The 18,640-nt window shown below is 43.9% G+C and overlaps 1 protein-coding gene across 1 annotated transcript in view; it reads left to right on the top strand.

The window, feature by feature from the left end:
• The window catches only part of PIEZO2 (piezo type mechanosensitive ion channel component 2), a 546,102-nt gene that overhangs the window by 341,815 nt on the left and 185,647 nt on the right, over positions 1-18,640 (top strand). The window contains exons 6-7 of the mRNA XM_038746742.1: positions 17,172-17,382; positions 17,755-17,968. Coding sequence (XP_038602670.1) covers positions 17,172-17,382; positions 17,755-17,968 — 425 coding nt within the window. The remainder of the gene's footprint in view (positions 1-17,171; positions 17,383-17,754; positions 17,969-18,640) is intronic.

The following is an 18,640-nucleotide window of genomic DNA, read 5'->3' as shown; positions in this document are numbered from 1 at the left end:
ATAATGAAATCAGTATGGAATTCCACCAAAAGTAATATTGTAACGTGATGTGCTTCTAACCCTAACAGTGCATTTGAACTCTTTTCAAGAGCTCTGGGACAACTACTGTGAGGTTGAAAAATAATAACAGTAGTTATAATGATAATAATGTGGCATATATTAAATGCTCACTATGTGTCACACCCTAAACTAAGCACGGGAGTAGAAACAAGATAATCAACTTGGACACAGTCTCTGTCCCACATGGTGCTCGCATTCTGAGGGGGAGGGAGGACAGTACCTCATTTTACAAATAAATAAATACCCCATTTTACAGATGAGGAAACAGGCACAGAGAAGCTCAGTGATTTGCCCAAGGTCACACAACGGGCAAGTGGCAGAGCCTGGAATAGACCCCAGGCACTCTGACTCTCAGTGACAAGAATGACAGATTAGCCTTGGTCAGGACACTTCATAGGATTCTGGACAAGTCACTTCACTTCTCTGTGCCTCAGTTACTTCATCTGCAAAATGGGGATTAAGACTGCAAACCCCGTGTGGGACATGGACTGTGTCCCGTCTGATTAGCTTGTATCTACCTCAGTGCTTAGTACAGTGCCCGGCACATAGTAAGCCCGTAACAAATACCATAAAAAAGCCTGCACAGAGGGATTAAGGGGTGCCGCTGGATTATATAGTGCTCCAGAAACTCTCTCGTGTCCCTGCTGTTCACATTCCCACAGGGACACAGAGTACAAGAAGTGAATGAGGAGGACAAGCGCATTCTTTACCCACGATAGCCAGCTACAGGACTAGACCCGAGGCCTCCTGATTCCCAGAGTATTGCTCTGTCCACTGAACCCATAGCATGACTATGCTCACTGACGCTGTAGACCTGAGAGATAATAATAGTAAAAAATAATTGGGTTATTTAACTGTTTACTATGCCAAGCACTGTACAAGGTAATTAGGTTCAACACTGCCCTATGCCACTTGGGGTTCACCATCTGAGAAGGAGGGAGAACGGCTATTGTATCCTCATTTTGTAGGTGAGGAAACTGAGGCACAGTGAAGTGATGTGCCCAATGTCACACAGCGGACAAGTGGCCGACTGGGGATTAGAACCCAAGTCTTCTGATTCCCAGGCCTGAGCTCTTTCAACTAGGTCACACTGCTTCCCTAATGCATCTAATGAGTGGGACAAATTTTGATTCAAATATAGCACAAGTCCTTGTTGGGAATTTTGAGGGTACCGCAGGCTGAGCAGTCCACTAAAGGGATGAATGACCTCATAACAAGTCTCAAACACATACCTAACAGTCTCCTTGCTAAGACCCATTACACTGGGGATGATGTCTGTATTCTGGTGCATAAAATGACCATCTGTACCAGATTCCGCCCGTGAACTTTGTCATAAGCCTTAGAGGCCACCTTTTACACCTAGTCACTGGCACTGTGGATCTGGATATTCCAAGCTGGGCCTCTTTCCAGCTGAACTCACCTGCTTTAGATTTTCTGAGTCCTAATTAAAAAAAGAAGGCAAATGCATTCCAGATCTGCAGACATGAGTGGCCATTTAGGCATGGAAATGAGTTGGATAGCCGCCTGCTGTCTCCTGGACGTTAGCACTTCATGGCTCGATGGTAATTAACCGAGCCTGATGATTGTTTCTGAGTTGATTTGTGAATAAAGGAGTGACTCTCCCAGCCTTCTCTCTTTTCCAAACATGACTTTACCTTCTGATTTGTCTTGTTGGACCTCCTGGGGAAATATCCACACAATAGCCAGTCTGTTTGAAGGGTAACTTTGAAAATAAGAGCAAGCACTAGTTTAAATGTGTGCAATGTCAGATTTAGAGAAAAATCTCTCTATCAACCTTTCCTGAGTTAGAATTTAGGGAATTGTATCAATCAATAGCATTTACTGAATGATTACTATGTACAGGGCACTGTATTAAGCATTCGGGAATTTACAGTACAGCCGAATTAGTGGATGTATTCCCTGCCCCTAATGAGCTTACAGTCTAGAGGGGAGATGAGCAGTAATGTATAATATATGATTAAATAATAATTAAAACAATTAAGTTGTCATTAACAATGATTTGAATAATTATTTACATACTAATTTATATAATATATAATTGCAATTGTGAGCTCATTGTGGGAAGGAATGTGTCTGTTGTTATATTGTACTCTTCCAAGTGCTTAGTACAGTGCTTTGCACACAATAAGTGCTCAATTAATATAAATGAATGAATGAATAATTGTAGAGCTGAAAGGGCTCTCAGAGATGTTCTGGTCTGGGTACATGACTAAACTATCCACCCAGGTCAAATAGGTGTTTATTCTTTTCTTTAGAAAAGTCTTAAAAGTCTTTAGGAAAAGTCTTTTGTACTTACCCATCACTGCTGGGGCCGATACCATATAACCTTATGTGGCATTCCCTTACTTTCCTTGGCGGCCAGTTCAGTGTTTGAACACCTTTGTAGCTGGGAAGCTCTTCCTTATACTCAACCCAAATCCCTTCTGCTTTTTATCAAATTATATTGTCAGGGAAAAGTAGCACCACTGCTCAACAACCTTCTCATAAAAACCCTTCCTATATTTAAGAAGAGTTATAAAGCCCCAGCTTAAGTTTCCTTGGGCTAAGCAATTGCAATTTCTTTAAACTTTGTGCATCCCTTTCAATCTTTTGGCCTTTTTCCTCTGAGTCTATTTTCTGTATGTCCGTGGTAGAGTATGGTGAACACAACTGGACAGGAATGTTTAATATTCTTGCATTCATTCAATCGTATTTATTGAGCACTTACTGTGTGCAGAACACTGTACTAAGCGCTTGGGACGTACAAGTTGGCAACATATAGAGACAGTCCCTACCCAACAACGGTCTCACAGTCTAGCAGAGGGAGACAGGCAACAAAACAAAACATGTGGACAGGTGTCAAGTTGTCAGAACAAATAGAATTAAAGCTAAATGCACATCGTTAAAATAAATAGAATAGTAAATATGTACAAGTAAAATAAATAGAGTAATAAATCTGTACAAACATATACAGGTGCTGTGGGGAGGGGAACAAACTTGTGCTCTGCACAAAGTAAGTGCTCAATATATGACTTCGATTATAGCAGAAAGGCTTAAGCTCGTTGAGGGCAGGGAATGTGTCTATTGTATTGTAATAATAAAAATTATAATGATGGTATTAAGCGCTTACTGTGTACAAAGCACTGTTCTAAGCGCTAGGGGGGATACGTGGTGATCAGGTTGTCCCACATGGGGCTCACAGTCTTAATCCCCATTTTACAGATGAAGTCACTGAGGCACAGAGAAGTTAAGTGGCTTGCCCAAGGTCACACAGCTGACAAGTGGTGGAGCCCAAGACTGAACTCCTTATCTTCCCTCCCAAACCAAGCCCTCTCCCTGACTTTCCCATCACTGTTGATGGCACTACCATTCTTCTTATCTCACAAGCCTGCAACCTTGGTGTCATCCTCGACTCTGCTCTCTCATTCACCCCTCACATCCAATCCATCACCAAAAACTGCCGCTCTCACCTCCACAACATCACCAAGATCTGCCCTTTCCTTTCCATCCAAACCACTACCCTACTGGTTCAATCTCTCATCCTATCCCGACTGGATTACTGCATCAGCCTCCTCTCTGATCTCCCATCCTCCTGTCTCTCCCCACTTCAATCTATACTTCACGCTGCTGCCCGGATCATCTCTGTGCAGAAACGCTCTGGGCATGTTACTTCCCTCCTCAAAAATCTCCACTGGCTACCAATCAACCTACGCATCAGACAAAAACTCCTCACTCTCAGCTTCAAGGCTGTCCATCACCTCGCCCCCATCCTACCTCACCTCCCTTCTTTCCTTCTCCATCCCAGCCCGCACCCTTGGCTCCTCTGCTGCTAACCTCCTCACTGTGCCTCGTTCACGCCTGTCCCGCCGTTGACCCCCGGCCCACGTCCTCCCCCTGTCCCGGAATGCCCTCCCTCTGCCCATCCGCCAAGCTAGCTCTCTTCCTCCCTTCAAAGCCCTACTGAGAGCTCACCTCCTCCAGGAGTCCTTCCCAGACTGAGCCCCCACATTCCTCTCCCCCTCCCCATCCCCCCGCCCTACCTCCTTTCCCTCCCCACAGCACCTGTATATATGTTTGTACAGATATATTACTCTATTTATTTTACTTGTACATATTTACCATTCATTTATTTTATTTTGTTAATAAGTTTTGTTTTGTTGTCTGTCTCCCCCTTCTAGACTGTGAGCCCACTGTTGGGTAGGGACCGTCTCTATATGTTGCCAACTTGTACTTCCCAAGTGCTTAATACAGTGCTCTGCACACAGTAAGCACTCAATAAATACGATTGAATGAATTAATGAATGAATGAAAGGGGAAGGAGGTAGGGTGTGGGGGACAGGGAGGAGGAGATTGCTTAATTGCTAAATAGGAGAATGAGTGGTGGCAGGATACACCAACAATGGCTTTATGGTGAGTTGAAACTGGGAAAACAAAAGCCAGGAGGTCAGAGGAAATGTCTTAAGGAAATGTAAAAAAAAAAAATCCCCAGACAGTGCTGCATCCTGGCTGAGAACTGGGAGTCAGTTGCTGCTGATAGACCATGGAGGCCTGCCACTATCAAGAAAGGAGCAGCTTTTTTTGAGCAGATGCTTCTTATGGGCAGGAAGAGAGTCTGCTAATCCTGTTAGATTGTACTCTCCCAAGCACTGAATACAGTGCTTGCACATAGTAAGTGCTTTGCACATAGTAAGTGCTCAATAAATACCATTGATTGATTGATTAAGCGCTTAGTACAATGCTCTGCACACAGTAAGCACTCAATAAGTACGATTGAATGAACTGATTAATAAGGATCCAGAGTCAAGGAAGCAAAAACAAAAACTACTTCAGGCACTGCAAGCAAAAAAATATAGCCATATTCATTCATTCAATCGTATTTATTGAGCGCTCACTGTGTGCAGAGCACTGTAGTAAGCGCTTGGGAATTACAAGTTGGCAACATATAGAGACGGTCCCTACCCAACAGTGGGCTCATATCATAATGGATGGGGGGATGGTGTGTGTGTGTGTGTGTGTGTGTGTGTGTGTGTGTCTGTGTGTTTATATGTGTGTGTGTGCATGTTTGACTTTCATTTGGTCTTAATAATAATTATAATAATAGTAATAGTGGTATTTGTTAAGCACTTACTATGAGCAACACTACCACATAACCCTATGTGGGATAGGGACTATGTCCAATTCACACATAATGTATCTACTCCAGAATTTATTACAGTGCTTTGCCCATAGTAAGCACTTAACAGTTGACAAATATTATAATTATTATAATGATTATTATTATTGTCAGGCACAGTCCATGTCCCACTTGTGGCTCAGTCTGAGTGGGTATTTAATCCCCATTTTACAAATGAGGAACCTGGAGTACAAAGGTTGCCAAGGCTTGTGAGATCGCAAAGATTGTGATCTTGTCTACCATGATGGGAAAATTGTGGATAGGGAGGAGAGGGTTTAGATAGTATGATGAGCGTACTCTTTTGGATATGTTGAATTTAGTGGCTTACCCAAGGTCACCCAGCAGGCAAATGGTGGAACCAGAGTTAGAACCCAAGTCCTCTGACTCCAAGGCCTGCCCTATTTCCACTAAACCATGCTGCTTTCTATGAGATTATCTGTCAGATTCACTTTTTCTTTTAACAGAGACTGCTGGTTCAGGATTCCACTGCAATCAGAATAAAGGGAGAACCGATCTTTGTCTTTGAGAAGAGGATAGTTTCAGTGTGGCCAAAAATAACATAGGGCAGTTGAAGAGAGTGTCTCTTCTACTGTTCTTGCTGACTTGGTAACACTGGGGGCTAATAAGGACACTAACAGTGCTGTGTAGGAGCAACTCCTCCCCCACCTCCCCCTGCCAGCCCTACCTCCTTCCCCTCCCCACAGCACCTGTATACATGTTTGTACAGATTTATTACTCTATTTATTTTACTTGTACCTTTTTACTATTCTATTTGTTTTGTTAATGATGTCCATCTAGCTTTACTTATTCTGATGACTTGACACCTGTCCACATGTTTTGTTTTGTTGTCTGTCTCCCCCTTATAGACTGTGAGCCCGTTATTGGATAGGGACTGTCTCTATATGTTGCTAGCTTGTACTTCCCAAGCGCTTAGTACAGTGCTCTGCACACAGTAAGTGCTCAATAAATACGATTGAATGAATGAATGAATGAACTAGTATAGATCTATTCATCCCAGACACATGCGTGGTTAGGGTTTTGCATCTTAGTGCTGACCTGTGGCTATAAATGCTGTTGATAACTGCTATTTTTCTTGTATATGCATGTGTTTAATATATATATGTATCAATCAATAGATGATATTTATTGAGCGCTTATTATGTGCCCAACACTATGTGCCAAACCCATGGGAAAGTAGAATACAACAGAGTTGGCAAACATGTTCCCTGCCCACAGTGAGCTTACATTCTAGAAAGGACGACAGACAATATAAATAAATAATTTATAATATGTGTATATATAGTTTTATATAGAGCTATATATATAGTTTTATATATAGCTATATATATATATATATATATATATATATATATGTGAGGCGTATTATAAGTATAATATTCCTCACTATTGGCTTTAAAGCTCTCCATCACCTTGCCCCTTCTTACCTCACCTCCCTTTTCTCCTTCTACATCCCAGCCCACATACTCCACTCCTCTGCCACTAACCTCCTCACTGTGCCTCATTCTCGCCTGTCCCGCCATGGACCCCTGGCCCACATCCTACCTGCCTCGCCATCGACCACTGGCCTGGAACATCCTCCCTCCTCAAATGTGCCAAACATTCACTCCTACCCCTTTCAAAGCTCTACTGAAGTCTCACTTCCTCCAAGAGGCCTTCTCAGATTAAGCCCTTCTTTTGCTCAGTTCCCCCTCCCTTCCACATCACCTCAACTCACTCCCTTTGCTCTTCCCCCCATTTCCTCACCTCACAGCACTTATGTATATATGTGTATAACTGTAATTCTATTTATATTAATGTCTATTTACTCGTTTTGATGTCTGTCTCCCCCCCTCTAGACAGCAAACCGGGTGTGGGCAGGGGTGGTCTCTATTGCTGAATTGTACTTTCCAAGCACTAAGTACAGTGCTCTGCACACGATAAGTGCTTGAGAAATACTATTGAATGAATAATTGAATATATAATATGGGCTTACCATTTTACAATCTTTATTATGCTCTTTTACTTTTCGAGGGATGTTTTACATGTCAGTGAATAGAGAACCACCATAATTTTATAATATCTAATTAGATGCTGGAGGTCAGATTTTCAGGTTAACATAACCCTTCCCTTCATTCAGTTTCTTTATTTAATTTCTTATCCTTCATTTACATCTAATAGCTCAAAGACTTGAATTACTCTTGTAATGAAATGCACTATCTCCTCTGAAATATGTTATATTTAGCTTATACTCCATTAGAAGCCCATGCACAAACATACAATGCAGATTACACAAAAAGAATGCTCTGGGCTACTATTTTTGTTTTTCCTTTCTATTATTCTCCTTCCACTAGGGAAACCAGAGGGGAGCAATTATCTTACCAGAGTGAGTCATAATATATTCCTGCTCCCTTGTGAGGAATTGGTCTCATTGCGCTAAGATAAATGTTAACCTTTGATAATAGCCACTGAATAAACAACACATGGCCCTCGTTTAGAAAAATGTTCACAGTGCCTTCTGGACATTTCAGTTAATTAAAAGTGGGTTTAATAGCTGCATGCTAGTGTCCTCTTGGCAGACAGTGAGTTCTGGACCAATTATTTCAAATACAGTAGGTGTAAATGATCTCAATGCCAGCAGGCTGGGAAACATTGGCCTCTCACTAGATTTGTGAGGGTCAACTGGAAGTTAAATGCATTAGGAATTCCACAAGGAGCTTTATCTTGTGGAATTTCTACCAGTTTTCCAGTAACAGGCAAAATGTTGCAGGGAGTGATTCTTTTAGGAATTGGCGAAAATGATCAGATAGAGTAGTGATTTTCAACTTCACAGTAGTTTAGGCACACTGTTTATGACATGGGGAACATGAGCTGAGGTTGGAGTGTGTGAGAGAGTAAAAGGGAACGGAGCCATAATTGTCACAAAAAGTAGATTTCCCTCTTTACCATTGTTTTCATGACTTTTCATTGGTCACAATGAAACCATCAAAGGCCTGGAATTTCAGCCTATGTAGCCTGGTTTACCTTTAGGGCTCTAGATGAATTCTCCTGGACAATATTATGGCATTGATGACTTCATCTCGGGAGGAAAGAGAGGATAAATTGTTCTTGCCCCATCTGCAGATTTATTGAGAAAAGGAGATTTGGGGCGGCTGAATCAATCAATCTATAAATCAGTGATATTGATTGAGTACTTAGTGCAGAGTACTGTACTAAGCACTTAGGCGGGTACAATTCAACAGAGTTGGTAGACACATTCCCTGCCCACTAGGATCTTGCTGTCTAGAGGGGGAGACAGACATTAAAATAAATTATGAAGATATACATAAATTCTGTAGGGCTAAGGGTAGGGTGACATCAAGTGCTTAAAGAGTGCAGATTCACATGCATAGACAACACAGAAGGGAGAGGGAATAGGGAAAATGGGGGCTTAGTTGGGAAAGGCCTCTTGGAGGAGATGTGATTTTAATAAGGCTTTGATGGTGGAGAGAGGTCTCCAGAGGTCTATCAGATATAAAAGAGGAGGATGTCCAGACCAGAGGGTTCACAGAGAGGGATGAAATTGAGGTGCGGCAAGTAGGTTGCCATTGGAAAAGTGAAATATGTTGTCTCTGTTGTAGTAGGAAATCAACGAGGCAAGCTAGGTGGGGGTGAGCTCATTGAGTGCTTTTAAACTAGTCTTAAAGAGTTTCTCCGTGATGAGGAGGGGGATGGGAAACCATTTGAGGTTTTTGAGAAGTAGGGAGATGTGAATTGAACATTTATTTCAGGAAAATGATCCAGGCAGCAGATCAAAGTAAGTCCTGGAATGAAAAGAGAAAAGGAGACAGGGAGGTCAGGAAAGAGGCTGATAGAGTAGACAAGGTGGGACAGGATAAGATTATGGATGATGGTGTTCGTTAAGTGCTTACTATGTGCGAAGCACTGTTCAAAATGCTGCGGGGGATACAAGGTGATCAGGTTGTCCCATTCATTCATCCATTCAATCGTATTTATTGAGCGCTTACTGTGTGCAAAGCACTGTACTAAGTGCTTGGGAAGTACAAGTTGGCAACATATAGAGACAGTCCCTACCCAACAGCAGGCTCACAGTCTAGAAGGGGGAGACAGACAACAAAACAAAACAAATTAACAAAATAAAATAAATAGAATAGTAAATATGTACAAGTAAAATAAATAGAGTAATAAATCTGTACAAACTTATATACAGGTGCTGTGGGGAGGGGAAGGAGGTAGGGCGGGGGGATGGGGAGGGGGAGAGGAATATGGGGGCTCAGTCTGGGAAGGCCTCCTGGAGGAGGTGAGCTCTCAGTAGGGCTTTGAAGGGAGGAAGAGAGCTAGCTTGGCGGATGTGCGGAGGGAGGGCATTCCAGGCCAGGGGGATGACGTGGGCCGGGGGTCGACGGCGGGACAGGCGAGAACGAGGCACAGTGAGGAGGTTAGCGGCAGAGGAGCGGAGGGTGTGGGCTGGGCTGTAGAAGGAAAGAAGGGAGGTGAGGTAGGAGGGGGTGAGGTGATGCTCAAATCCAATCTGTCACCAAAAGCTGCCGGTCTCACCTCCGCAACATTGCCAAGATCCGCCCTTTCCTCTCCATCCAAACTGCTACCCTGTTCGTTCAATCTCTCATCCTATCCCGACTGGATTACTGCATCAGCCTCCTCTCTGATCTCCCATCCTCCTGTCTCTCCCCACTTCAATCCGTACTTCACGCCACTGCCCGGATCGTCTCTGTGCAGAAATGCTCTGGGCATGTTACTCCCCTCCTCTAAAATCTCCAGTGGCTACCAATCAACCTACGCAACAGGCAAAAACTCCTCACCCTCGGCTTCAAGGCTGTCCATCACCTCGCCCCCTCCTACCTCACCTCCCTTCTCTCCTTCTACAGCCCAGCCCACACCCTCTGCTTCTCTGCTGCTAATCTCCTCACTGTGCCTAATTCTCGCCTGTCCCGCCGTCGACCCCCAGCCCACGTCATCCCGCTGGCCTGGAATGCCCTCCCTCCGCACATCCGCCAAATTAGCTCTCTTCCTCCCTTCAAAGCCCTACTGAGAGCTCACCTCCTCCAGGAGGCCTTCCCAGACTGAGCCCCTCCTTCCTCTCACCCTCCTCCCTCTCCCCATCCCCCCGCCTTACCTCCTTCCCCTCCCCACAGCACCTGGATATATGTATACATGTTTGTATTTATTACTCTATTTATTGATTTTATTTGTACATATTTATTCGATTTATTTTATATTGTTAATGTTTTGTTTCGTTGTCTGTCTCCCCCTTCTAGACTGTGAGCCTGCTGTTGGGTAGGGACCGTCTCTATATGTTGTCAACTTGTACTTCCCAAGTGCTTAGTACAGTGCTCTGCACACAGTAAGTGCTCAATAAATAAGATCGAATGAATGTAGGGCATTGAAGCCGAGAGTGAGGAGTTTTTGCCTGATGCGTAGGTTGACTGGTAGCCACTGGAGATTTTTGAGGAGGGGAGTAAGATGCCCAGAACGTTTCTGCACAGAGATGATCCGGGCAGCAGTGTGAAGTATAGATTGAAGTGGGGAGAGACAGGAGGATGGGAGATCAGAGAGGAGGCTGAGGCAGTAATCCAATCGGGATAGGGTGAGAGTGGGGCTCACAGTTTTAATCCCCATTTGACAGATGAGGTAACTGAGGCCCAGAGAAGAGAAGTGACTTGCCCAAAGTCACACAGCTGACAAGTGGCAGAGCTGGGATTAGAACCCATTACCTCTGGCTCCCATACCCATGCTCTTTCCACTGAGCCACACTGCTTCTCTAAGTAGAAGTATAAGGATAAGTGCTTGGATCAGCAGAGTAGCAGAGAAAGGAAAGGGCAGGTATTAATGATGTTGTGCAGGTAGAACTGAGGTGATTTGGTGGCAGTTTGAATATGTGGTTTGAATGAGAGAGAGGCGTTGAGGATAGTGCCAAGGTTACATACTTGTGAGTCAGGGAGGATAGTGGTAATGTCTACAGTGATGGGAAAGACGGGAGGACAGAGAAGATGGGAAAATCAAGAGTTCTGTTAAAGGAAATGAAGACTGAAGTTCAAGGATCTGAACTACCAGGAACTTCTTCACCTCAAGCCTATTTTTAGTTTTGTCTTTTGAGAGCAAGAGTCATGATAACTATTTCCATCTGACTGGGAATTTTTAGATGACTGTGGATTCATTTCCTTCTCCTAGAAGAGCAAAATTCAGGAGTTCAGTGTCTATTTACGGCTACAATGCCTCTGCTTCCAAGCAGAAAATACAATAGCCCTCTGAAGTGAAAATGGATTTGAACTCAGACCGGTGCCATGTGTGAGTTCATTCTTATCGTGGGCAGAGAGTATTCCTGGAGTTTAGTGCTTGTGCTCAACCAACTTCTGATTGTAAGGATGCCAGGCCTCAAAGTGACTGATGGATCTTCTGGCCTTGGTCCGGATGGTAGTGCCCTTGTCTGGGTGCTATCTCCATTTGTTAGGTCTTGAAAGTGTTCTCCAACCAAAGCTCCTGGGACTTGGTTACCAAAAAGTTGAGGAAAAACCCAAACTGCAGTTGGTATGTTTATAAGAATCACAGGGGCCCATCTGCCTTAGGAAAAGGTCATGGAAACACAGTTTTATGACTCCACAAATACTGTGTACTTCTGGGCCCTAGGGGTTTATTTGATTTAATCAGCATCCTCAGGGATTCAGTAATTGCCTAAGAAGTCATTTATTATGGAAGCTAAATGTCGTTTTTCTTGGTGGAGATAGGGCCGAGCGAGGATAGCTCCCTTTTGACGTCTTGGGCTTAACCGGCAATGCCAGAACCCTGGGCCAAATATGCTCCCCTGGTCAAAGCTGTTCTGTAAAGAATTCACCTGAGGGAAACGGGAAAACAGCCGTCAGGAAATAGACAGGCGCAGGCTGAGGGAGGTTGAATGGAAGAGGTTGGAACGGTGGTTGTCTCCAGTCCTAAATTTGACGGGGACTTGGCTGGTGGTCAAAAGATGGAGGATGGGAGAGGCGCTGTACACACAGTAAGCACTCAGTGCATCCCACTGATTGATTGACTGGATGGTAGGGAAAAAAGCGGGAATGGAATGCTCTGAGCACAGTAAGCACTCAATACCATTGATTGATTGCCTGGTGGAATTGCAGACGAAGGGATGAAGAGGGAGATGGGCACGTGTTGGCAGGAGTGGCTCAAATAAAACACAAACACAGTCACAGATTAACATACACAGTCACATGTGAACATCTCTTATCAAGTGTGTCTTTAGACATTTGGGCAGTGGCACTTGGTGTGCGCTGGAGTGCCCCTCAGGCCAGGCCCTTCTGGGATCCTCTTGGCTGCCGTCTTTCTCTCCCAGACTCTCACCCTTACCCCATCCCCAGTTGCGGGATTTACTGGTCTACGTATGGTCTAGAAAGGGGAGAGAGCCGGCCCCAGTCACTGAAAGACTGTGAGCCCACTGTTGGGTAGGGACTGTCTCTATATGTTGCCAACTTGTACTTCCCAAGCGCTTAGTACAGTGCTCTGCACACAGTAAGTGCTCAATAAATATGATTGATTGATTGATTGAAAGGATTCTTGGTAAAAACCTAGAGCTCTTTTCCTTTTCTTCCACTCCCTTCTGCAACACCCTGACTTGCTCCTTTAATTCATTCCCCCTCCCAGCCCAGCAACACTAATATACATATCCATTATGTATTTATTTGTATTAATGTCTGTCTCCCCCTCTAAAATGTAAACTCATTGAGAACAGGAAACAGTGCTGTACTGTACTCTCCCAAGTGCTTAAAACAGTGCTGGGCACATAGTAATCGGTTAATAAAAACAATTGATTGATTGATTGAAGCCTTTCTATAACTAAATTGTTAGTAAAAAGGTGTTGCTGGAAAAAAAAATCTTGGTTTGAGCTGTAGCAATACCTCTCTTCTAGGGACCCAGGGCCAGAACTGAGATCCTGAGAGCTGTCCCTGTTCCAGCTCTGATTAAATAATAATAACAGTAATGATAATGATGGTACTTGTTAAGCATTCATTCATTCATTCGATTGTATTTATTGAGCGCTTATTCTGTGCAGAGCACTGTACTAAGCACTTACTACATGCCAAGCACTGTTCTAAGCACTGGAGTAGAGAAAAGTTAATCAGGTTGGACACATTCCCTGTCTCACATGGGGATCACACTCTTAGTCCCCATCTTACAGATGCGGTAATTGAGGCTCAGAGAAGTGAAGTGACTTGCTCAAGGTCACACAGCAGACAGAGCCAGGATTAGAACCCAGGTCCTTCTGAGTTCTAGGCCCATGCTGTATCTATGCCACGCTGTTTTCTCCCACGCTGCTTCCCGGGTTAGGAAGACTGCCCCGAGGACACCCTTGTGTTCTCAGTTTTAACAACCCCTCTGACAATATGCCTCAGCCTGAAAGCAAACAGCCCAGAGAATCTGGACCTCAAACTCAGGAGCAGATCTGGACATTCCTCACTAAAACCCTGGGACTCTACTCCCCAGCCCCCAAAGTTAAACACTAGCATGTGGTTCAAATGTGGTGAGCTCAGACCACTGGTTTTCAATTTGGTGGTTTAGTGTAGTTCACTGTATTTTACACACTCAGAGGTAGGATCTCTTGAAGTCAGTAAGCAAGGGTGAGTAGACTCTTTTACAGTATTTGTTCAGCGCTTTCTATGTGCCAGGCACCAATATACAAGTTTATCAGGTTGGACACAGTCCATGTCCCACATGGGACTCACAGTCTTAATCCCTATTTTACAGATGAGGTAACTGAGGCACAGAGAAGTGAAGTGACTTGCCCAAGGTTGCACAGCTGAGAAGTGGTGGAGCTGGGATCAGAATCCAGGTCCTTCTTACTCCCAGGCTCTTGCTCTATCCACTAGCCCTCGCTGCTTCCCAAGCTGCAAGTAGATTTCAGGGAAGTTAGGCCGTACCCGGATACCCTGCCCAAAACTTTTGGAAAGACGAAACCAGCTGTTGCCCCAGACTATGTGCATCAGCCAAACTGAGCTAATCCATCAGCATCAGGGAAACCAGCATCTGGAAAGATGGTGTTCTGCTTCCCCTCTGACAGCCCTGACCCCGATCCAAGTTTTTCCTGCCATGGTTAGTGACATCACTGGCCTCTGAAGCTTTGGTTTCCTGCTCTGCCCTGCCCTGGCCTGCCCTGTTTGGGTGTCAATGACGTCAAACTGCTGGGACATGGGAATTGCAGCCAGGCTTTTAGCGGGGACTTATTTGCTAGTGTTTGGATTTGAAAACATATCTGCAGGTGGTTTCAAACAAAAAAAAAGCCCACCCATATCTCCAGAGTTAGAGCTTGGGGAGGAGAAAGTGAGAATGTACGTATGTGTTTGTATGAGAGAAAGACAGAGCCAGAGATTAAAGCTGGTAGGATGGTCCTTCAGTGATGGGGAAGAAATAACAGGCTGTCAGGACTCTCGGCTTAGTGAGCCCCAGGAAAGAGAGCATTTTGCCCAGATCTGCATGTTCGGAGATTTATTCGGCACATGGTTGTGATAGGAACCTCAAATCCTTTGCAATAATGAAGGATGTCAGAGGCTGAGCTGCCCCAGGAGACTTTCTGATCAACACTGGTCACGGGTCGGTGACGACGGCCATTCCCTAGGCCTCACAAGGGGACTTTCCTATCTAAAATACGATCATTTTCATCATAAGTCAAGATGACTTCAGTCAGGCCTAACTCAGCCTGCGCCTGTCTATTTCCTGATGGCTGTTTTCCTGCTCCCTCAGGTGAATTCTTTACAGAACAGCATCAACCAGGGGAGCATATTTGGCCCAGGGCTCTGGCATTGCCAGTTAAGCCCAAGATGTCAAAAGGGAGTTCTCCTTGCTCGGCCCGATCTCCACCTAGAAAAACGATGTTTAGCTTCCATAATAAATGACTTCTTCTGCAATTACTGAATCCCTTCAACCGGAAGAGTGGCTTTGGCAGCGGGTTCCCATGAAGCATGTTCTGTTGAGGTGATTCTCTTCTGCCTTTTGCTCCTGTCCACCGGAGCCTGGCTGAGTGACTGGGAAGGGAGCGTGAGTGGCTGCTAGGTGGGAAAGGACAGGCATGGATGCCAAGGCATTCTGCACAAAGGACAGTGGTCGTGCAGAAATCAGCAAAGGCAGATAGAGGTGGTATTTCTCAGGCTAGATATAACACTGGCTGGAAAAAGGAAACTGGTTTTGTAGGTGTATAGGAGCCATTTTAATACCCACAAAAGCAAAAATTGCATTTGCCTTCAAAAACAAATGGCAAGAAAATGCTATAAAGTGTTTTCTGGGAGTTATATATTGATAATAATATGGTTCTCTTAAAATATCAGAGGTGCTTTTGTTCTTCCATCCAAAAACTTGATAACGATTGTAGTAGAGCATGGTACACTGGCAGGGTCATAAAAACGACAAACATATTTATCATTTCTCGTGAGGTTTCCTGGAGATTTGGGTAAATGGTAGTCCTGGATGAATAAGCAACAGACAAGAAGCTGAAAGCAACCACTCCTTCTCTCCCCACCTCTGCTGCCAGCCTCCAGGCCTCAGATTCCTCATCGGTTAATCACAAATTTAGCAAGCAGTATTATTTATTGAACACCAACTGGGTTTGGAACACTGTGCTAAACACCTGATAAGATCCCTGTCCTGTAGGAGCTTACTGTGTAATGGGGAAGAACTACAGACCTAGATTAATTTCAGTTAATAGGGACAGTGTGAGGGATAAAGAGATCCTTGGAGTAACAAGAATAAAGAAAAATGGATAGGGAAATAAGTGAATGAATGCAATAAATATGTTGATGGAGGTATACCCAAATGCTAAGAATAGCTGTATGTAACATGTGTGTTAAGGTGGCTGTTGAGATGATGCATTCAGTCAGGGAAGACTTCCTGGAGGAGACATGTGACACTTTCTTGGTCAGTCCCCTGACTTGTATTGTAGAGATGGCATTTGATACCAGAGACAAAGGGTGGCCAAGTCTTGCCATTGCTTCTGGTTTGAAGATCAAAGGAATGATGTAGGAAATATCTACTCCTCTGGCATTTTAATCAGTGTACCCTGTCTGCCCAGAGATAGGAAACTTGGGAAGACAGTGTTGATGTGAATGATGAAGATGATGGCGATGTTCAGGAAGACAAAGAATTTCTTTGTGCAGTTCTGATTCTGGCCAAAACTTGGATCAAGTCCAGTTTGGCTCACTTGAAGACAAATTAAAGGACTCAGCCGAAATCTGGAGAAATTAAGATCCTAGGAGTTGCAATTTCTGCTTCAGATTGCAGAGATGGAAGCCAACAGACAGACCAAAATGTTGAACATCGCCAGTTGAAAGGGTTTCTAGGTTCAACCCATTTTAAAAGAGAAGAGGAAGGTGGAGCTTTCCTAGTGAGCTAACAGTTCCAATAGGCAGATTTCTGGAGTGTTTTGTCACTGTGACCCACAGAATGACCTTGTGGAAAGTGCACAGAACAAAGAATCAAAAGACTAGGTTCCTAGCCCCAGTCCTGCCATTGGCCTACTGTTGTGTGACTTTCATCAAGTCACTTATCCTCTCTGAGCCTCAGTTTCCTCATCTGTAAAATGGAGGTAGAGTAGACTGAGCCCCATGGGGGACAGAGGATGTTCCAATTTGATAACCTTGGATCTACCCCAGTGCTTAACACGAAGTTAGCACATAATCAATCAGTGCTATTTATTGAGTACTTACTGGGTGGAGAGCATTGTACAAAGTGTTTGGGAGAGTACAGTACAACAGAGTTGGTAGACATGTCTCTGCCCATAAAAAGCAGAGAATCTAGAGGGGGAGACAGACATTAATATAAATAAATAAATTACAGGTATGTAAGTAAGTGTTGTAGGGTTGATTACTAAAGTTATAACCCATATATTCTGCTTTATGGCAAGGCATGCCTCCTAATTGTTTTCTTTTTCATTTATTTCCTCATTTAGACTGGAGAAGAAAAACTGGATTCTGATGATGCATTGATATATGAAGAGGATTTAGATACAGGAGGCAGTGGTGAAGGGGAGACTGAAGAAACGGCAAAATTAAAAATTCTGCGTAGGCTGGCTTCATTTGCTTCTAAACTGAAAGAGTTTGTTGGCAACCTCATAACTACCGGCGGGAAAGTTGTCGTGACTGTTTTACTGGGCTCATCAGGTTGGTATTTGTGGAAGGTCCTCAAGGGCTCAGGTAGATGAAGCTAGAAACAAAATTCACTTATGACTTCTCAGCAGCTGGGAAAAAAAACTCCAAAAAACACATAAATGGTGAAGGGACACAATTCTGTTGAATTGAGTTGCATGGAGTTACTACTAAAGGGACAACCAATCTGCAAAAGAGATGATTTTACAACCAAACTTCAGTGGGATTTGGGTGGGAGCAATGTTCCCGATGGTTTCTCCCTTGCCCAATTTTTCCCCTGTCCTTATATGGTCCTTTCATGTACAGCTATTAAATGGGGCATATTGTGATTGCATGAGTGTTTTTGAATGTTGACATGATTTTGTCCTTTTTTCTCTCTTCTTTCAGGTATGATGTTGCCATCTTTGACCTCATCTGTGTATTTTTTTGTGTTTTTGGGGCTATGCACATGGTGGTCCTTCTGCCGAACTTTTGATCCGCTGATATTCAGCTGTCTGTGTGTGTTAATGGCCATCTTCAATGCTGGGCACTTGATTGGACTTTATCTGTACCAGTTCCAGTTCTTTCAGGAGGTGATTCCACCTGATGACTACTATGCAAAGTAAGTAATGGGTCTGGATGTGTCTTAGGGGACTTTCTGTTGGGGGATAGAAGATACCTATCTTTTTGGTTGTTCTTCTGTGAGGGAGTTAACTGGAAAAAGTCCTAATGCTTGGAAATTTTGGGATGCAGTTTGAGAGAATCCTCAGGATTGAAAGAGGAGGCTCGCCATTGTGATGCAAGCTGCCAGAGAGTGGGACCTCTTTGGTGGGAGGAGATGGGACAGTGGTTAATGGAGATGGAAGGACACCTGCCTAAGCAGGTGGGAAAAATTAGCCCAAAGCCAACTTGCAGAAGTGGGGAACCAATCAGAGGTATTTATTGAGAGCTTACTTTATACAGAAGGTTGGACTAAGTACTTGGGAAAATTCAAAAGAGTTGGTAGACACAATATCAGCCCTCAGAGACAAGAAGTGATGCCCAAAGATCATGGTTTTGCTGGTTATATGATTCCTGGAGGTTTGCAAGCATAGGCAGTGCTGAGCTTTGGAAAGGATGTAAGTGAAAGGAAAGAGTTTATATTATAGAGAGCACCACCTTTCCTTAATGTAAATGTTGGTGCATATGTTATAGCAAACTTGTATATGCAGGAAAAATAAGCATCACACTCTGGCCAACCAGTGGCCAGCCAATAGTTTAAGGTAGATTTGATCATAATACAGCAGATTCCTCT

The sequence above is a fragment of the Tachyglossus aculeatus genome, chromosome 5 (genome assembly GCF_015852505.1).
Source record: "Tachyglossus aculeatus isolate mTacAcu1 chromosome 5, mTacAcu1.pri, whole genome shotgun sequence".
In the NCBI taxonomy this organism is placed as follows: Eukaryota; Metazoa; Chordata; class Mammalia; order Monotremata; family Tachyglossidae; genus Tachyglossus; species Tachyglossus aculeatus.
This window is presented reverse-complemented; position numbering and strand designations above follow the sequence as displayed.